Raw genomic sequence first — 22764 nt, 5'->3', positions numbered from 1 at the left:
ACCAAGTTCACCGAGTTTCACCAAGTTCACCAAGTTCACCAAGCGGGGTTCAATACATTCACACCTTTTTCAGCCCACACTAACACTCTATAGTTTTCTGATCAGAAAAATATCCTTTCCTGTTAACTGATAGCTTTCCCCAGAGGTAACACACTTTATCAATGTTATTCTAATCTGCGTTTGAAACCGGATAGTTATGTGCTATTTGTAGATAAACATCTACTACTCCGTTTTAAATTGAACTATTGTGTGGTTTGTCCTTGGCGTTAGCGATCTTATGCAACTTGCGTAATTACGCAACCGCACGTGCCTTTTCACGCTTGTGCGCGCTCACGTACTTTGTCCGGGCCATGTGTACAAAAGTGCGCCCGCACTAAAACAAATCACACAGTATAAATGTGAGCGATATAAACTATTGTCGCTCACGAACACACCCCACATATGCTCTGTTTAACCTAAAAGCCAGAGCTGCGTTTTGTGTTCTTACAACTATGGCCCTCATTCCGAGTTGTTCGCTCGGTATTTTTCATCGCATCGCAGTGAAAATCCGCTTAGTACACATGCGCAATGTTCGCACTGCGACTGCGCCAAGTAACTTTACTATGAAGAAAGTAATTTTACTCACGGCTTTTTCTTCGCTCCGGCGATCGTAATGTGATTGACAGGAAATGGGTGTTACTGGGCGGAAACACGGCGTTTCAGGGGCGTGTGGCTGAAAACGCTACCGTTTCCGGAAAAAACGCAGGAGTGGCCGGGGAAACGGTGGGAGTGCCTGGGCGAACGCTGGGTGTGTTTGTGACGTCAACCAGGAACGACAAGCACTGAACTGATCGCACAGGCAGAGTAAGTCTGGAGCTACTCTGAAACTGCTAAGTAGTTAGTAATCGCATTATTGCGAATACATCGGTCGCAATTTTAAGAAGCTAAGATTCACTCCCAGTAGGCGGCGGCTTAGCGTGTGTAACTCTGCTAAATTCGCCTTGCGACCGATCAACTCGGAATGAGGGCCTATATCATTAACACAGTTACTTCAAATGTATATAGCAACACAGATGTATCCGGTTTCACACAAACCTATAAATGACCGTTATAACCTATGGCAACAATATGTGGGATGGATGCAAAGTATGTGTACGCTGTGTGCACCTTTACGCAAGGTTACATGTGCAAAAGAAAAAACAACAAACTTTTAAATGGCTTTTTTTTTTTCCTTTGTCCTTGCGGTTCACGGAGTTAACAGAAATTTGGTTTGGTTCCGCACAGGAAAAATATGGTAATGATGAACATAGATTAATACACAGATTGTAGAAAACTGTTCAGGGAATGACCAACGATACTAAATTTCAATTTAAAGATTCTTAATGAAGACATCTAAATAATTATTAGGGTTGGTGGTGCTCCCAGAGTCAGTAATAGTTAAAGCAAAGAGAAGAAAAAAGAAAGACTGTGTTGGGGCACGCTTAGAAATTAGAAATAAGTTTATTAAAACTTAACATTTAATTGGTAATGAATAAAAGTAATAAGGAGTTTGATACAAAAAAATTGTTCAAGAACACAAAGTAAACATATGTATTGACAAAGATCAGGATAAGCCTGATACAAAATTATGGGCACCTGTGGTGAAAAATATACTGAAAAACATAAAAAAATAAAAAAATATAACAACATTTTTTTTTTTTAATATTATTAAGGTGCCTGAGTTAATCAAAATTCAAAATTAGGGTAGAGGTAAATGATATGTACATATAATCACCGCAGTGACAATTGTAGGTAAGCACCTAATCAAAAAACCTCATGGGAATAGATGAGAGGCACAAAGGTTCACAATTGAAATGTCAAATGACTAAGGGTAATCACCTGGTAGAGATTCTGTTTGCTAAAAGGCTAGATCCTTATAGATAACAAAGCATTTAAGAGAAAAGTATGATTATTAAAGATACACAAAAGCATTGATATATAAGCCTAAAGGCAAAGCCAAATGTAGATAAGTAGAAGGTTTGCGGGAAAGTTGGATAAGGAATAGGTAAGTTCAGAAGTTGCTCTAACACTTCTGCTGTTTGTGATCAGAGGTCACAATCTTACTGCACCTGATATTCCCAAGGGGTCACCCTACTAGGTACTGATCAGGCTTATCAGCGCTTAGCTTCCAAGGTCGGATGAGATTGGGCGTTGCTGCTGAAATATGGCAGTAATAAACACTAAGATACAAATGAGAGAGTGTAATGAGTAGTGAGCAACAAGGTACTTCTGCTGTCCAGTTTCTAGCGCAGATTCTCTGTTGCTGTGAGCATTGCAGAGAGTGGTCTCGCATCTGGATGAGAGGGTACTAAAAATAGAAGTGAGATATGCTCAGAATAGGAAGGAAACCCTGCCTTCTGCTGTCCACTGTCTTATATAAATATATAGCGGACAGTGGATGAGAGAGGTGGGTTAGGCTTACCTATTGAGAGAAAGGTGGTGGGAAAATTAGAAGAAGGAGGAGAAATGGTAATGTGGTGAGATCACAAATTAACAAAAAATTAAGTAAATTATGAAATAAAACAATCATGAAATCAACGATTAATTGGAAAAAGGAAAGTAAACACAGACTGCATGGTAAAGGCTTACCAAAATGGGTATAAGACCCTGTTTATGCAGAAGGGATTCTACAAAAAGGTATTACATTTAAAAGGAAATACCAAAAAGTGGTTTAAAACAATAATTAAGGATCAAAAATAGCAAACATAGAAAAAGCAATATTGATTATATATCAGTATCAGTTAAATAACTGGAGTCCAAATGGGCACATACAATACCAGGGAGTCCCAGAAAGTGATCTGAACTAAAAGGAGTTCAGCATCACTGAGCACAGACGGACCGTTTCACCAGGGTGGCTTGTTCAAGCCACCCTGGTGAAACGGTCCGTCTGTGCTCAGTGATGCTGAACTCCTTTTAGTTCAGATCACTTTCTGGGACTCCCTGGTATTGTATGTGCCCATTTGGACTCCAGTTATTTAACTGATACTGATATATAATCAATATTGCTTTTTCTATGTTTGCTATTTTTGATCCTTAATTATTGTTTTAAACCACTTTTTGGTATTTCCTTTTAAATGTAATACCTTTTTGTAGAATCCCTTCTGCATAAACAGGGTCTTATACCCATTTTGGTAAGCCTTTACCATGCAGTCTGTGTTTACTTTCCTTTTTCCAATTAATCGTTGATTTCATGATTGTTTTATTTCATAATTTACTTAATTTTTTGTTAATTTGTGATCTCACCACATTACCATTTCTCCTCCTTCTTCTAATTTTCCCACCACCTTTTTCTCAATAGGTAAGCCTAACCCACCTCTCTCATCCACTGTCCGCTATATATTTATATAAGACAGTGGACAGCAGAAGGCAGGGTTTCCTTCCTATTCTGAGCATATCTCACTTCTATTTTTAGTACCCTCTCATCCAGATGCGAGACCACTCTCTGCAATGCTCACAGCAACAGAGAATCTGCGCTAGAAACTGGACAGCAGAAGTACCTTGTTGCTCACTACTCATTACACTCTCTCATTTGTATCTTAGTGTTTATTACTGCCATATTTCAGCAGCAACGCCCAATCTCATCCGACCTTGGAAGCTAAGCGCTGATAAGCCTGATCAGTACCTAGTAGGGTGACCCCTTGGGAATATCAGGTGCAGTAAGATTGTGACCTCTGATCACAAACAGCAGAAGTGTTAGAGCAACTTCTGAACTTACCTATTCCATATCCAACTTTCCCGCAAACCTTCTACTTATCTACATTTGGCTTTGCCTTTAGGCTTATATATCAATGCTTTTGTGTATCTTTAATAATCATACTTTTCTCTTAAATGCTTTGTTATCTATAAGGATCTAGCCTTTTAGCAAACAGAATCTCTACCAGGTGATTACCCTTAGTCATTTGACATTTCAATTATGAACCTTTGTGCCTCTCATCTATTCCCATGAGGTTTTTTGATTAGGTGCTTACCTACAATTGTCACTGCGGTGATTATATGTACATATCATTTACCTCTACCCTAATTTTGAATTTTGATTAACTCAGGCACCTTAATAATATAAAAAAAAAAAAATGTTGTTATATTTTTTTATTTTTTTATGTTTTTCAGTATATTGTTCACCACAGGTGCCCATAATTTTGTATCAGGCTTATCCTGATCTTTGTCAATACATATGTTTACTTTGTGTTCTTGAACAATTTTTTTGTATCAAACTCCTTATTACTTTTATTCATTACCAATTAAATGTTAAGTTTTAATAAACTTATTTCTAATTTCTAAGCGTGCCCCAACACAGAGTCTTTCTTTTTTCTTCTCTTTGCTCCTTGCGGTTCACGCCAGCATCCCTAACCAATGCAGTACAGGCACGGTTCAGCAGCACAAGATAGCTCAACACAATATAATAATGCTAATCCACCCTTGCTGCTGGCAAGCGCCTGTAATGTTGTGCAAAAGCCGGGTATGAGACGAGCCGGACGATGCCCTCAACTGAGAAGTTCGATATACTTCCTGGAAAGCAGCCACTAAACCCTATTGCACACTGTAACTGAAGCCGCTGCGGCCGCTGTAATAAATCCTTTACCTAAGTACTCTGTCCCCAGTTAGCGTACACAGTCCCGTACTGTGCACGCACTTTGCGTACACATGCCGGAATAGCCGTGCAGCTTACACTCAGTACATACACACAGACCGACACGCTGAGAGCACGAGGCAGCTCTAGGTGTGGCAATTACACTATACAAACGCTCAACAGAAACTGAATGCGACACCAGTATTTGATTGTATGTTGTGGTCCATAGCAGCAACAAGTAATAATATATTTGTAAAAGGGGATTACAATAAGTTAAAATATAAATGGTACAACACAATACAATTCAATCACAGAGAGAGAGTCACACCCAATGATACGTACATTGGTTCGCCTGCGCAACCTGGATCCGGTCCTCTAGTCGATCTGGCAAGATGACCTTAGAGCAAGAGAGAGAGAGCGACCGGCCCAGGTGCAAGGTTTATATACCCTTGCCCAAAATACAATACAATGGGGTTGTATGCTCTCCACCGATTGGTTGGAGGGATGGTCGTTTACAGTACAGGAGAGGTCATTGGTCGGTTTGAAGATATGGGCGATGCCTTGATCCAGGGGTGTGTACTGCTGGTCAGCTCTGGATTCCCACCGCATACCAAGTACATAATAAACACGAATATACCTTTAATCTGCCTTTGCAAATAACTATTCGCAACGACATGCGATCTTCTCCAAACCAACACCGGATTATTACTCATAATTATCCGAACATGTAGATACCATGCATGATGCTCTGATCAGTTACTGTCCCCTCGCATACTGTAAAGGTGTATAATTCCCTTGTTGTGCCTTGCAAATAAGTAAAAGTTGCATGAGGGGAAAGGGGAGACTATGTGCAATGTGTGTACCAAGTTTGGGAAACATGCAATGTGTGACAGATATTTCCATGTTCATTATGTTACCCTGTCATGCTATCTCCAAGCAACATGATCCTACACATGAAATGACCAACCATTCTCAAGATACACACAAATATATATATATATATATATATATATATATATACATAAGTGTTTCCCTGCTATTACATCAAAGGTTTTCTAGACTGCAGGCTGCCTGTAGTTAATAATTTAAAAATGCAGGCTTATGTGTATCTATTGGGATACTTGTCTCCCATTGTTCTGGCTCCCACCAAACGATGACTTGTTCGGTTTGTGTTGTCTTCAGTATACACTCTGAAACAATAAGGATAACTAGAGATATTTACTTTCCTCACAGATCAGGTTGCCTGTTTCATGATCACAAACCTTTGCGTAAACAAGACATGTCTTGATATATTCAAGACATTGTTTTAGAAGAATGTGTATGTGTGGTTTGATTAGCTTGTGTGTGAACAGTAACTTGCCTTTGAAGATTACAGTCTGTACAAATTCTGTACTATAAGGATTGAATATGTAATATGGCTTTGGGGGCCTTTCTATGCGACTGCGTATGTCACCGTATTTACCCACGCTAATACACAGGGCTTCCCGAGCCAATGTATGCAGCGTCCGGGTGTGCGCACGCACGGCTAATACGCAACCGCACAGAAGCCACTCTGAATGGTGTCTGTATGTGTAGTGCGGGTTTGTAATATTTTCCGACTTCGACAACACTCATGAAAAAAATGTGTTCAGTATTTCTGCTTTTATTTTGTCATCATTAATCAAGACTCCCAATTCATCTTTTATTGGACCTACTTTCTCCATTTTTAACCTTTTACTGTTTATGTATTTAAAAAACTTTTTAGGATTGGTTAAACTCTCTATAGCGATTTGCTTTTCGTTGTCTATTTTAGCTGCTCTTATTACTTTTTTGCATCTTTTATTGCATTCCTTGTAGTACTAGAATTACTCCACCATTCCATTAGATTTAAATGCTTTGAAAGCACATCTTTTTTTGACCATTACTTCCTTGGCCTTCTTATTAAGCCACATCGGTTTGATTTTAGTACTCCTGTGTTTACTGCCATAGGAATGAATTTGCGAATGTTGCTATTGAGCAACCCTTTTAAAGCCTCCCACATTTCCATAGTATTCTTACTATGAAACAAAACTTCCCAGTCAATGTCATTTAGTGCATGTCTCAGTATACTGAAGTTAGCTTTTCTAAAGTTAAATGTTTTGGTTGATCCCTTATAGCTATGTTTCTTCTAACTGATGTCAAATGTGATCTTATAGTGATCACTGTTTCCTAAGGTCTCCCAACTTTAGTGTTTGATATAATGTCCACATTATTGGTAATTACTAGATCCAGAATAGTATTACCTCTAGTCGGGTCCTCGACTAATTGAGACAGGTAGTAATCCTTTAACGTATTTAAGAACCTGTTACCCCTAGCTTTTACACATGAATCGTTACTCCAATTTATATCAGGATAATTAAAATCCCCAATCACAAGGATGTCCCCTAATCCCGAAGCTTTTTCAATTTGCTGCAAGAGTTGTTCTTCCTCTTGTATGCTAACATTCGGCTGTTTATAGCACGTGCCTATAACAATTTTTTTTAGCATCACTACCCCCGCTTGAGATTTCAACCCATAGTGACTCCACGTTATTTATTATTATTTTATTTATTAACAGTTTCTTATATAGGGCAGCATATTCCGTTGCGCTTTACAATTAGAACAACAGTAATAGAACAAAACTGGGTAAAAACAGACAGACATAGAGGTAGGAAGGCCCTGCTCGCAAGCTTACAATCTATAGGGAACGTTATCTCCTTTCCCTTCATAAATAACCTCCTTTAAGTACGGTTTTAGAGATTGTTCAACATAAAGACATACACCTCCTCCCCTTTTTTAACTCTGTCCCTCCTGAAAAGAGAATACCCCTCCAAGCTTGCTACCAGTCGTGAGAGTCGTCCAACCATGTTTCCATTATACCTGTAATATCATACTGATCCTTTAATGCAAGTAATTCCAATTCCCCCATTTTACCTGATAGGCTTCTTGCGTTCGCAAGCATACATTTTAGTGTACTATTTCCCTTGTCCGTTTGTTTTTTTTAATGGTATTCTATCATTATTTATTAATGCTTTCCCGTACTTACTCTTACCGACAGTTATTCTCCTCCTTCCATCTCCACCCCATCATACATCATACAGCCCTCCTTACTAATTTCTCTGATCGAACCATCAAGTCTTACGAAACCCTCCCAGCCGACATAAGTGTGTTCCCTTGTGATAAGGACATAATTTTCTTTATGCCGTAGTGCTGACCCACAGTCGTTGTTAGTTAATGTCCTGGCAATACCTTTTGTACTACCCTTTTTAGAACCCATGTTAATATCCTTACTGGCTGCTCATTCCCTCCCCCCTTCTCCACCCCCATTTAGTTTGCTACCTCCATCCTTACTATTCTCACTGTATGACCCATAGATTCTAGCTTAGCCCTCCCCCCAGGCTCCTAGTTTAAAAACTCCTCCAACCTTGTGGCCATCCTTTCCACCAGCACTGCAGTCCCCTCCTCATTCAGGTGCAATCCATCACGACAATAAAGATGGCGCATGACTGAGAAGTCTGCCCAGTGTTCCAGAAATACAAACCCCTCCATCCTACACCAGTCTCTATAAGCCACACATTTACCTCCCTAATCTCCCTCTGTCTCCCTGGGCTAGTGCGTGGCACAGATAATAATTCAGAGAATATTACCTTAGATGCCCTTGCCCTTCGTTTCTGTCCTAAGTCCGTATAATCTTTATTAAGGACATCCCACCTTCCACTAACTTTGTCGTTGGTGCCAACATGCACCAAGACTGCCGGGTCTTTCCCAGCCCCTTCCAACAATCTATCTACCCGGTCCGCGATGTGCTGTACCTGAGCACCCGAGAGACAACAGACTCTATGGCGATCACGGTCCTGGTAGCAAATTTCCCTATCTGTCTTCCTGATAATTGGATCCCCTACCACCACGATCTGACTAAGTATCTTGCTGTCTTTTTCCCATCTGTGCCGGAGGGACCACTCCTCTGGTTGCTAGAGGGAACAGTTTCCTCCTGTCCCATCATTTCCTCACTATCATGCACCAAATCTTCATCCAATCGGGTGAACTTGTTCGGGTTTGATAGTTCAGAGATGTCATGCCTACCCCTCTTACCCATCTTTTTCTTCTTTCTAACCATGACCCAACTGGCTACCTGGTTGTCCTCGTTTACCGGTGTGACCCCCTGCAACTCCTCCACCGTTCTATCTAAGTTTTGCTCTAGATTGTGAATATCTCTCAGTCTTGTAATGGACAGCTCTAGGTCAGTTACCTGGGCTTCTAGGGCAGCCATTCACACAAATCTCTCGCAGATGTATTCACACATCTTACATGACATAACTGAGTGAAATTCCCAATCACGGCCCCACCCATTTTGTTAGAACTCTAACTCCGTTACCGACTGAAATGCAACAAAAAATAAAATAAAAAAATCAATAAATCAATAAATATATAAACAAAAAAACAAAACAATACAAACTATGCAATACTGTAATATAGCCTAGCTGTGAAGAGAAACAATAAACAGCAAAACAGTCAATATAGTAACGTTAATGATACTTGCGTGTCCGGTGGGAATCTGGACCTTTCTGGACCTTCTGCAACAGAGCCACCCAGCAGACTCCTGCAGCAGACTCCTTACTCACAGTGCGGCAGCCACTCTCCACTGCCCTCTCTGATCAGTCAGTCCGATCAGTCAGCTCCCTTTCATCGTCACCCACACACTCTCTTCCCTGAGCAGGCTCCTTACACACGGAGCGGAGCAGCTCTCTGCTGCACGCTCTGATCACTCAGCTCTCTTTCACACACTTTCCGCGCAGAGCGGCAGCTCAGTCACCACTGTTACTCCACTCTGAACACGCTCCTGCTCTGGCCCCAGCGCACACTTTCCTGCACACTTTCCGCACAGAGCAGCAGCTCTTTCAACGCTGCCGCTCCACTCTGCACCTGCTCCTGCTCTGGCGCCGGCAACTCCCGCCTCCTGTGAAGTAGGTTCCGGTTCACAGCAAGCCATTGTACCTCATTATACTGTTTTGCTGCGTGTAATCCTTGCAAATGTTTTAGAACACTCTTGTACTATAGCTCTAAGTTGTCATATTACCTCCTGCTTCCCTTCTTTCTATACAGTGCCAGATTAACAATATGGCAGCTGGGTCGGTTGCACACGGGGGCTCCCACACATAGCTACTTCAGCAGTATTGGACTAACCCGTGAGAATGGCGGCTGGAAAAACTGATTTCATGATAGGCAACATTGTCAGAGCAGGTGGGGGATCTGAGTGGGAGAGGCAAGGAGGAAGAACAAGAAGGTCACTGTGGCATAATGTGAACTGTGGGCACTTTGTGGCATAATGTGAACTGGGTGGCAGTGTATCATAATGTAAACTTGGGGCACTGTGTAGCATAGTGTGAATTGGAGCACTCCAGCTTGTTCAACACATTTGTGGTGCTAGAAGTAGTAACATATTATATTTCTAATAGCATCATCAGTACATGGTCGAGTCACATTATTATGACCTCCTTCTACATTTGATGTTGGCAGTGCGTGGCCCATGAAGTACATCACGTGTCATGCGCTGGATTGGTGGGTATATAAGTTGTGCGATAGGCCATCTGCACACATATCACTGGATGCTGTCATGGGTACAAGGGGCAAATTTATCCGAGTTGCAAAAAGGGATGATTATCAGCTTTCGGGCCAAGGGTGACAATATTTCTGAAGCAGTGCAGTTTGTGAACTGTTCGCATGCTGCTGTGATGAAGGTATATTGTGACTGGACAAATGGCACCATTGCGAATAACCATCACAGAAACTGCAGAGCACCACGTGCCATTAATGTGAGAGGTCAACGTCAGTTACAAAAGTGCGTGAGGGCTGACCAACACACTACAGTGGAGCAGCTCACCACCAAATTGAACATGAAGGCTACAAGATGCGTCTAAAATGACAGTTCGGCCCGTCTAGCTGCTGTCAGTGCTGCACACGGCGGTTACTCTGGCTATTAGCTGGTGGTCATTATAATGTGACTCGACTGTGTATATCATTTGACATTTTCACTCAGTTGGTCTGGGGCCACCACAATCCTTAATCCGGCCCTAACTCTCTACCCCCAAATCTATACCTAGTATATTGGAATACCCCAGATTAGTTTGCTACATTCCATTTTATCACACGATATGCTATTTACTTCCCGTTTGCTCTGTATGACTATACAGTACAACCTTCAGTTGTACTATCCAACTGATCATTGCCAGCATCTGTGTTTTATATAGTCACACCTTGTAGGTTGTGTACAGTATGTGTCCTCTTCATCTCTTCTTCTTGAAGAGTTCTCCGTAGCTCAAAAAGAATGTCTCCTGGGCACTCTCAGGCAGTGGTGTCTTCAGAAATACAGATATACTACATGTCTTATCCTGCAATCTAGCTGGCTCCCCCGCAGCAAAATCATTTCTTACAGATTGAGTTTCCAAAATATGTCATGGAAAACAAGTGTATCACATCCACCGCACTGCACAGCAACACATCTTATATCTGTGCTAAGCGAAGTGACAACACGTGCTTACTTTCCATTTCATAGCACAGCATTAAATAATCAACTCTTTTATTTCCTTAAGACTTAGTACTAAGTAATCAGTTTTGTCTTGGTTAAGGTGAATAGGCAGTATATAAATGAGTTAATGATTTTCTGTAACTCCCGTCAGTGGACACGTTGGGAATAGAGAGCTAGTTACTATAAGACAGGTATGGTATTCTGGACTAAAATATAACCCCTCTGTATTTTTGCTACTATCAGCAGATAACTCCAATAAAATGTAGCACACAGTAAAGACTTAGAAAAACAAAATATACTTTGTTTTCACTATATACATTGTTATATTTTGCGAAACTTTATAGGAAATATAATATCACTTTGTATTCCGAATCATTATTTTTTTTTCTTTATGCTTGTTCAAACTGGACTGCCACCTGCATCAAAGGTTTGACCAAGTCACCTCTCCACCTATCTAGCGCCCCGGAGAACTGCAGTGCACATATGATTGCTCATTCATTCCCTCTGCTGTCTTTTAAAGGATGTAAATTGGGGATGGGGTCAAGATCCCGCTGGACGGAATCCCGGCGGTCGGAATACCAACACCGGAATCCCGACCGGCACAATCCCGACATATTCTCCCTCTGTGGGTGTCCACGACACCCATAGAGGGAGAATAAATTAGTGTGCCGAGCATAGCGAGGCACCGTGACCGCAGCATGGCGAGCACAGCGAGCTCGCAAGGGGCTGCGTTGCGCTCGCCCCCCTGTTGAGATTGTGCCAGTCGGGATTCTGACCGGCGGGATCCTGTCCGGCGGGATTTCATACTGATCCAGTAAATTGAGTTGCCGGTTCTGAACCAACATAACCCCTAGAGCACAGTTTCCCATGCTCATTATAGTCCATGTTTTAATAATATTCATGCTTGAGTTCCGGTGATTTAATTAGTACCTCAATTGAACAATCTGGACTCTACATGGATAACCTTAAAACCTGGACTCTAATGGCGGCGTTTGGGAAACCCTGTCCTAAAGAAAAGGCTGCATGTAGCAGTCCCAGGGTTCTGGATAGTGGAAGATGGGGGGGGGGGGGGGGCAAAACCTTCATTATTATTATTATTATTATTAATATTATTATCCTTTATTTATATGGCACCACAAGGGTCCCTCAGTGCCTAGCGAAGTACATAAACAAATGAGCAAAACAGGAAAATAATGACTTACAATACAAAACAATGTGGGACAAGTACTTGGTATATATATATATATATCTCTAATATATCAATATACTGTATATATATATATATCTATATATATATATAGCTGTATCAGGGAACAGAACACTGAATTAATCATCATGATGGCAGAAACTGAGGGTTAGGAGCCGTTGTAGGGAGTATTGAGGAGATAATAGTCTAAGGGGTAAATTTACTAAGCTCCTTGTTTGCCTGAGTTAGCCGGGAGTGTTTGGCCATTTTTCCAAACACATAAATTTACCAAAGAACAAACACAGGAGTGTTAGGTCAAATAGGAGTACAAAACATGAGTGTACAGGGACATACTGTACAATCAAATACACCATCGCCCAAACATGGATGTAATTTCCATGCACAACACTGAAACACAGGAATTTACCTAGAATAATTTCTGCAAACACACCCATGAAATGTGCAAACTCAGATCAAAATGCACTTTTCAAAAAAACGTCCCTCTCAGCAGCGTGTATAGAGAAGCATGCACGGATCAGTGACATAGGCATAGGAACAGTAGGTGCAGGGGGTGCAGTTGCTGAAATGATCGCAGATGCCGAGTAAGTCTGAAGCTACTCAGAAACTGCTACGAGGTGTGTAATCGCAATATTGCGAATACATCGTTCGCAATTTTAAGATGCTAAGATTCACTCCCAGTAGGCGGCGGCTTAGCATGAGCAAATCTGCTAAAATTCACTTGCGAGCGAACAACTCGGAATGAGGGCCAATGTTCCCTACAGGGAAAAAAAATCACCTATATACTGGTCTATGGCTGCGGTGCAATATGTATGAAAGTAGTGTTTGGTGAGGTGCGGTATGATATACCAGCAGACAGGATGCCGGCTGTCAGTATACCGACAGTGGCATCCTGTCTGCTGGTATACCGGCAGCAAGTCCGCTCGCCATACTTCGGGCCCGAGTGGGAATTACGGACAGATTTCAGATTCCGACCACCAGTAAAATGTTGTCTGTCGAGATTCCAGTGTCGGTCTAATGATCGCCGGGATCCTGACAGCTGGCATTATAACTGCATCCTGTCCGGTGAATGTGGGACACTACAGACCTCTCAGCTATATCTGAATACGAAGTACTGTGCTGCAGCCTGCCTCTAATATGGCCACTCCCCCATCTCCTCCCCCAGATGGTGTGTGTGAAGGGAGAAGCTTTCTCACCGCAGCCAGGTCTCTGCCTCCTCCCAACTGTCATACTGCATCGCCTGCCTCTCATATGGAGCCGGAGCCTGCCTCCGCCTGCCTCTCCTATGGAGCCGGAGCCTCCTCCTATGCAGCCGCATGGGTGACTGGAGCTAAGCAGGTACGGCCAGTCAGAACCCTGCTGTGCGTGCTGCTCTGTCTCACTGCTGCTGCCATCCCAGACTGCGTCTTGGAAGAGCCAGTCCTGGCCAGGTCTGGCAAGGCTACAAAGGAAGTGCGGTGTGCAGGGCCGGTGCTAGGGTGTTTGCCGTCCCCCTGTAAACTATAAATTTGCGCACTCCCATACTTTACAAAGGGACAGGGCATATAATGCCCCCTGTAGCAGTGACCCTTACACACATAATGCCCCCTGTGGTAGTGCCACTTATACACAACGCCCCCTGTAGTAGTCACAACGCCCGCTGTAGTAGTGACGCTCACACACGTACCACCCCCTGTACCAGTGACACTTACACATGTAACACCCCCTGTACCAGTGATACTTACACATAAAGCCTCCTGTACCAGTGACACTTACACACATAATGCCCCCTGTACCAGGGATGCTTGCAAATAATGCCCCCTGTAGCAGTGACGCTTACACACGTAACACCCCCTGTACCAGTGATGCTTACATAACGCCCCCTGTACCAGTGATGCTTACACGTAACACCCCTTGTAGCAGTGACGCTTACACACGTAATGCCCTCTGTAGCAGTGACACTTATACATAAAGCCCCCTGTACCAGTTAAGCTTACATGCGTAACGCCTCCTGTAGCAGTGATGCTTACACACATAAAGCCCCCTGTAGCAGTGCCGCTTACACGCGTAATGCCCCCTGTAGCAGTGCCGCTTACACGCGTAATGCCCCCTGTAGCAGTGACACTTACACACGTAACGCCCTCTGTACCAGTGACGCTTACATGTAACACCTCCTGTACCAGTGACGCTTACACACGTAAGGCCCCCTATACCAGTGACGCTTACACATGTAATGCCCCATGTACCAGTTACGCTTACATGCGTAACACCCCCTGTAGCAGTGATGCTTACACGCGTATTGCCCCCTGTAGCAGTGCCGCTTACACGCGTAATGCCCCCTGTAGCAGTGATGCTTACACGTAACTCCCCCTGTGCCAGTAACGCTTACATGCGTAACGCCTTCTGTAGCAGTGATGCGTACACACGTAACGCCCCCTGTACCAGTGACTTACACGTAATGCCACCTGTAGCATTGATGCTTACACACGTAACGCCCCCTGTACCAGTGACACTTACACGTAACACTTCCTGTACCAGTGACACTTACACATATAATGCCCCCTGTACCAGTGACGCTTATACACGTAACGCCCTCTGTAGCAGTTACACCTACACGTAACGCCCCCTGTACCAGTTACGCCTACATGCGTAATGCCCCCTGTAGCAGTGATACTTACACACGTAATGCCCCCTATAGCAGTGACGCTTACACGTAACACGCCCTGTGCCAGTGATGCTTACACGGAACGCCCCCTGTAGCAGTGACACTTACACATGTAACACCCCCTGTAGCAGTGACGCTTACATGCATAACACCCCTTGTAGCAGTGTCGCTTACACACGTAATACCCCCTACAGCAGTGATGCTTTACACACGTAACGCCCCTTGTAGCAGTGACGCTTACACGTAACACCCCCTGTACCAGTAGCGCTTACACATATAATGCCCCCTGTACCAGTGACGCTTACACACGTAACACCCTCTGTAGCAGTTACACCTACACGTAACGCCCCCTGTACCAGTTACGCCTACATGCGTGATGCTTACACACGTAACGCCCCTTGTAGCAGTGACGCTTACACGTAACACCCCCTGTACCAGTAGCGCTTACACATAATGCCCCCTATACCAGTGATGCTTACACACATTATGTCACAGTCATACATACACACACCATATACACACACTTACATACTGTACATACATTACACACACACACACACACACACACACACACATATACTGTACACACACACACACACACACACACACACACACACACACACACACACACACAGTTTCACTCACTCACTCAATCTCCATCCACTTACCTAAGGAAATCTGGCAGGCGGGAGCTGCAGCATGTCATCCACCTGTGTTGCAAGCTGCAGTCTGGTCCCGTGTATCTTGATACTGTGACATATAGTATCAATCACAGTTATGTAGTGAATTTTGCACTAAGTTCCTTATTAATACTCCTAAACAAAGAGCATATAATCAATGTTGAAACAGTCTCCACAGACATGCAATAAATACCGTTCTTTGGGTGATTTTGAGCACTTTATAGTAAATGAAGTGGTTCACAATTGCTAGCCAGCTTTAGATTCCGTTTGGCAGGAGAACCAGTGCCACACAGAGACCGCGGCTGTGCGAGTCACTGACAGTGACGGATAGTGAGGTGGATCAAAGCCCTGACCTGAGCGGTCCGCGCTGACATCCAGGATACGGGGGTAGCGGCTCCACGGGACACCTTGTGTTAACAGGTTCGCTAACCACTCGTAGCACAGACGGAGCTTTCCCACAGGCCAGCAATTGTGAACCACTTCATTTACTATAAAGTGCACAAAATCACCCAGAGAATGGTATTTATTGCATGTCTGTGGAGATGTTTCAACATTGATTATATGCACTTTGTTTAGGAGTATTAATAAGGAACTTAGGGGGTCATTCCGAGTTGTTCGCTCGTTGCCGATTTTCACAACGAAGCGATTAAGGCAAAAATGCGCATGAACATGGTTCGCAGTGCGCATGCGGTAAGTATTTTAACACAAAACTTAGTAGATTTACTCACGGCCGAACGAAGATTTTTCATCGTTGAAGTGATCGGAGTGTGATTGACAGGAAGTGGGTGTTTCTGGGCGGAAACTGGCCGTGTTCTGGGAGTGTGCGGAAAAACGCAGGCGGAGTGTCTGGAGAAACGAGAGAATGGCTGGCCGAACGCTGGGCGTGTGTGTGACGTCAAACCAGGAACAAAACGGCCTGAACTGATCGCAATCTGTGAGTAAGTCTCGAGCTACTCAGAAACTTCTAAGAAATTTCTATTCGCAATTTTGCTAATCTTTCGTTCGCAATTCTGCTAAGCTAAGATACACTCCCAGAGGGCGGCGGCTTAGCGTGTGCAATGCTGCTAAAAGCAGCTAGCGAGCGAACAACTCGGAATCACCCCCTTAGTGCAAAATTCACTACATAACTGTGATTGATACTATATGTCACAGTATCAAGTTGTATTATAACAGTTTATTTGATACATTTTGCTGGTTGTTCCAATATGAAGTGTCATGGATTTTTAAACATTGTATTGATTTTACACCAGAAAAAACTTTATATTAAACAATTTTTATTTGTAGTAGTTTCAAGGTTGTTTTGCACTCTCTATTTTTTCTTTATCTTTTATGGTGCATTTAGGGGTTTGCTAATACCCCTGTTTTGAGAGCAGCAAAATATCATAATAGCAGTGGTTGTTGTAAGGGCGCCTTAAAATTTCTCTTTTACATGGTCCTGTGTAGCTCTGCCCATTTTCCCATGTAGCTCCGCCCCCTCTTACAGTGCAGTGTGCGCGCGCACACACACACACTGCACTGTGACAGGGGAAGGGGAGAGGAGGCTTCATGCTGCCGGGCTGGCGCCTGGGGCTGGCACTCCACCGGAACCGCCCTCCCTACGCGCCTGCTTACACCCCTTGTAGCCATTCACGTCATTATGTCACTAAAGGGGGCGTAGCCTCGCAGTGAGCTCCTGATTACTTCACTGTACTAGGCAGAGTGCTGCAGCTTGACTGGGTGCAGGGGAGCGGCAGGTTACATGCAGGCATCTCGGGCCCCATAGCAGCCGCTTCCCCTGGGTGAGTGCAGCGAGTGGGAATAGAACCTGCAGCATGGTGAGCGCAGCAAGCCAGCAAGGGGACTCTTTGCGCTCACCCCCTTCCAACATACGACTCCCGGGATGCCGCTGTCTGTATACTGACGACCGGCACCCCGACTGTCAGTAAATCATACTGAACCTTTGTTTAGGGCAGACTAGATGGGCTTAGTGATTATTATCTGCCATCAAATTCTATGTTTCTGTATTATGTTTCTGTATATCTAGCGAGAGGAAGAATTAAACAGCAAATTAAACTTCCTTCAACTTTTAACGCAGGTATTCCGAGGAAATGTGGACAATAACACGCCATATGCAAATTATTTCACTCCACCAATTGAAACCCAGTACATTCGGTTGTACCCGCAGGTGTGTAGGCGGCATTGTACTCTCAGAATGGAGCTGCTGGGCTGTGAACTATCAGGTAGGTCTCTAAGTGTAACATGATTAAATGCATTGCTCATGATTTGTTTGATACATACTGTGGTTATTCTTTTTTCTTCCCTGTGCATTCTCCACAGTCAAATGAGAAAATAGGCAAGCAGATGTCTTGTGGGCTGTTAGTGTGACAGAATGAAACATTGCTTAGATATCACAGAACTTAGAAAATACATATGAGAAATGGAATGTTTGCGGGCAAAGGTTAAAAAGGCTAAAGCTGACAGATCGTCCATATTTATTTTAGTTGACAATAAGAAGTCTGAAGCCGCTAGATTGCCTGTGATTATTTCTGTAATTCATCTTTCCTTCCAGCTGTATTGTGTTATCAGAAGTCTCACAAGGATATGCTAACAATAGAGATGACAGATCTTGATAGTGATGTTTTTTTTGCTATTACAGGTTGAGTATCCCATATCCAAATATTCCGAAATACGTAATATTCCGAAATACAGAATTTTTTGAGTGAGACAGAGATAGTGAAATCTTTGTTTTCTGATGGCTCAATGTACACAAACTTTGTTTAGTACACAAAGTTATTAAAAATATTGTATTAAACGACATTCAGGCTGTGTGTATAAGGTGTATATGAAACATAAATGAATTGTGTGAATGTACACTCACTTTGTCTAATGCACAAAGTTATTAAAAATATTGGCTAAAATTACCTTCAGGCTGTGTGTATGAGGTGTAAATGAATCATAAATACGTTATGTGCTTAGACTTAGGTCCCATCGCCATGATATCTCATTATGGTATGCAATTATTCCAAAATACGGAATAATCCGATATCCAAAATACTTCTGGTCCCAAGCATTTTGGATAAGGGATACTCAACCTGTAATTGAATTAAACCTTTATTTTTTTTTCCATGCAACATTTTTTTATATAGTACGTCATCCCAAAATGTTTTAGAAATGCAATTGAATATTAAACAACAGCAAACTATTACTATTCAGTGTGCTGCAGCAAGAGGAAATGGAAACATGACCTAGCTCATTGACCCTCTGAAAAAGTTTGCAAACAAAACCTTAAGTTTGACCTCTTTGTCAGACAGTATCTTAGACATAGTGCTTCTAAACCAGTAAAGCAATTTCATTTTCAGTTGTTTTTTTTCTCCTTTCTAGAGCAGGCGGTAAATCCATTTTCAGGTTCACATTTTAGATGGCTACTCTTATTGTATAAGTGGCGGTCACCGAGTTCAAGTGTGATACAGCAAAACAATTTGTGGTAAATGATTTTTGGCCATCAAGAGGCACACAAAAATGATTCAGAATTGAAAACATGCTTCTTTAATCTTTCTGTTTCACGTATATCAGGGTTTTGTGAAGTGAACAGAAGGCTTAATAAAGGTACTTCAGCAAATTAGCTTTTTGTTGTCTTTCATTCCTGACACCCAATTTCACAGCCACCAAAGTTATCTGTGATGGACTTGCTAGGTTAATTGGATTTCTGCGTTTGATTTTATTTTCAAGGTCGTGACACTTTACCTTAAAGTCAGCAGTTATGTTTTATACTAATGCACCAATACCGGCCTTCTCTTTTATTTGTGCCCATATTTTCACACTTAGATTTATAGAGAAAATAAGATATGGATAGTGAAATATAATTTTGATTGAAGCTGATGTATAGATCTGATCTGACAGAGATCATAGCACATAGTTTATTGCATGTAAGGTTTGCAGCTGCACACAGTTAAGTCGGGATTCAGAATGCATGTATATTTTTTGCTACATTTTTACAAAATTAATTCATGCTCATTGGATAAACTAGTAATATTTTCTAAATCTTCATTTTGACCAGTATTTGGCCACCATGAATTTCAGATAAAATAACAACTCACGAAGTACTGATTATTTACTATTTTTAGTACAGTCTCCACGTCTTGTCGCTGCTTCCTGCATAACGCAGGAATCTATTTGCAGAGTACTAGGTGGAGACCAATTTAGCAACATTTTAAGGGAGGAATTCATTCCAGCGCAATAACCCCAAAGTACCTCTAAAATGGTCAGGAGATGGCACGTCGTGGGCAGTAACATCCAGGGGCAGATTTAGCGGTCAGGCTGCCCCTAGGCATATTATTGTCTGCTGCCTCCCCCCCCCACACTCACGGCACTGACCCCATCTTTTCGAGGACTATACTGGATGCCTCGATCCTGTCAAAGCAGCCTCAACCTCACCCCACCCACTACCAGCTGCTGGACCACAATTTGCTGCCCAATGTGCGACTCCCATCAGTTGCAAAATAAAATATCAAAAAATAACTCATAATGACAAAAAAAGAATCACTTGGAATCATCAGCTGGGGTGCCACCTCCAAACAAGTGCCATGCCTCACCAGCCTAGTGGGAAATCCACCACTGGTGCCACCTCCCAGCAAGTGCCGAGCCTCACCAGCCTAGTGGGAAATCCACCACTAGTAACATCACTAAATTTAAATAGATAGATATTAGTGTCCAGATATAATGCACTCACGTCCCATTGAAGCTACTATGGGGGGAGGGGTATTACAGGTAGATCATTGAAGATTTAAATCAGGCTACTGAATACATAACCTTTATTAAAGTCAGTACTTACCAGTGTTCTTGATTGAAAAAACAACGGTCTTATTAGTAACACAGCATACAGTCTTAAGGTCTTATTAGTTACACAGCATACACAGCGTTTTGGTCATATTTCTCACTGCTGTCAAGAGAGCAAACAACAACATCACAAATAGAGAGATGCAGAGAGGGGTTGGGTACGATATTCCCGAAGTTGAAATCGCAATGATCAGGATTCCGAAAACGGAATCCTGATGGTCAAAATCCAGACGTATCCGGTAAATACTGTAATCAAAATCCTAACCCACCCCTCCTGCAGCCTATCCTTAACCAGCCCCTCCTGCAACCTAACCCTGACCCCCCCCCACACACACACACACACACACTCAGCCTAACCCTAACTTACAGTAAGTGTGTAAAATAAAATCTACCCTCTGTCACTGTAATTTCAGAGTACAACAAAATCACTGCAAAACTAGGAGTGGGCAACTGTATATTGAGTATACAGTATATTTTGGCATACAACCATTATTATAGTCCAAACTTCTGAACTTGTGACCTACTGTGATGGAAGCATCCCCACATATGTCTTTTAGGGGGCATAACTTTTGCAGATACTGCAGGCCCAGTGACGAATATGTGTTGATGTATATGACATTAGCAGCACTTTCTAGCAGTTTTATATTATTGCCTGTTGGGACTGTCTATTAGGTTTTTTTTATTCTCATTTCCATTTGGAATATGGCAGAAAAAGGAAACCCCCAATGGATTTATAAAGGGATAAATGACGGATGATTGCATTTATGGTTTGCATCAGTCCCTGCCCGTAAGAGCTTACCATCTAAATTCCCTAAAATACATGCGCTAAGGTACATTTTAGTCAGCAGCCAATCATATCAGTATGTTATTGAACTGTGGGAAGAAGCCTGAGTTCCATACTGTGTACAAATAAGATAATGAATTACATTTCTAACAAACACTGTTGTATATGTCTATGACAAGTATAGCCTTTGCTTGGGATCCGGTCTGAAGATCGACAGTGCCTAGGTCAACAATGTTTAGGTTGACCACTATAGGTCGACAGTCACTAGGTCGACATGTTTTCAAGGTCAACAGGGTTTCTAGGTCGACATGTTCTAGGTTGACAGGGCAAAAGGTCGACATGAGTTTTTCACATTTTTTTCTTTTTTTGAACTTTTTCATTCTAAACGATCCACGTGGACTACGATTGGGAACGGTAACCTGTGCCGAGCGCAGCGGTAGCGGAGCAAGGCACCTTGCCCGAAGCATGGCGAGGGGACACGGTGCGCTAATTGGGCTTCCCGGTCACTGTACGGAGAAAACGACACCAAAAAAACATGAAAAACTCATGTAGACCTTTTGACCTGTCGACCTAGAACATGTTGACCTAGAAACCTTGTCGACCTTCAAACCCTGTTGACAGTGGCGTAACTAGAAATTTTTCTCCCCCAAGCAAAACAATTCTTTGGCGCCCCCCCCCCCCATAATTGGCACTAGTAAAGGGACAAACATGCGCGCGCCGCCAAAATGGGTGTGTGGCTTCGTTTAAATGGGCGTGGTTTCGCATAAAGGGGCGTGACATTGCAGGAAAAGATTACCTTATACCCCAGTTTTGCAACCTGCACGCCCAGACGTTAGCCACCACAGGAAAGAAAAATAATCCTGATTTATGCCCCTTACATTATTTGTCATTTTTCCTCCTTATAGTAATGCCCAGTATACATTATGCCACATACTGCAAAGGCCCTTAGACATTATGACACAATATGCACACACTGTAATGCCCCCGACACATTATGCCACAAACCGTAATGCCTGTGACACATTATGACAGGAATCGCAATGCCCGTTATACATTATGCTACACACTGCAATGCCCCTGATACATTATAGCACATACAATGTCTGTGACACAGTATGACACACACCGCAATGATCCTGAGACATTATACCACATACCACAATGCCCGTGATATAGTATACAACACACCGTAATGCCTGACACATTATGACACACACCGCAATGTCCGTGATACATTATGCCACACACCGTAATGCCCATTACACATAAAGTTCTACAGTAAGGCTTCTAATTACTTTTAAATTACCTGCTCGTTGCCAGGGGTTTCATGCTCTTGGTTCCATGCACGGTGCCAGGGATTTTCATGCTCAGGGTGTCATGCTCGTTGCCAGGGGTTTCATGCACTGGGTGTCATGCTCGTTGCTAGGGGGTATTGCTTGTTGCTAGGGCCATGCTCCCAGTGCCACATATACCCCCAGTGCCAGATATTCCCCCACAGTGCCAGGTACATGCCCCCAGTGCCAAATATA

At 42.8% G+C, this 22764-nt stretch overlaps 1 protein-coding gene and 2 pseudogenes across 7 annotated transcripts in view; 2 read left to right on the top strand and 1 right to left on the bottom strand.

The window, feature by feature from the left end:
* Positions 1–22764, top strand: part of EDIL3 (EGF like repeats and discoidin domains 3) — a 1054167-nt gene that overhangs the window by 787230 nt on the left and 244173 nt on the right. For all 7 annotated transcript variants that reach the window (XM_063963959.1, XM_063963960.1, XM_063963957.1 and 4 more), the window contains one exon: positions 17711–17855. In XM_063963959.1, the coding sequence (XP_063820029.1) occupies positions 17711–17855 (145 nt within the window). The remainder of the gene's footprint in view (positions 1–17710; positions 17856–22764) is intronic.
* On the bottom strand, positions 2076–2194 carry LOC134953921 (5S ribosomal RNA; annotated as a pseudogene).
* LOC134953910 (5S ribosomal RNA) lies at positions 3563–3681 on the top strand (annotated as a pseudogene).

This window comes from Pseudophryne corroboree, chromosome 1, assembly GCF_028390025.1.
Source record: "Pseudophryne corroboree isolate aPseCor3 chromosome 1, aPseCor3.hap2, whole genome shotgun sequence".
Taxonomy (NCBI): Eukaryota; Metazoa; Chordata; class Amphibia; order Anura; family Myobatrachidae; genus Pseudophryne; species Pseudophryne corroboree.
This window is presented reverse-complemented; position numbering and strand designations above follow the sequence as displayed.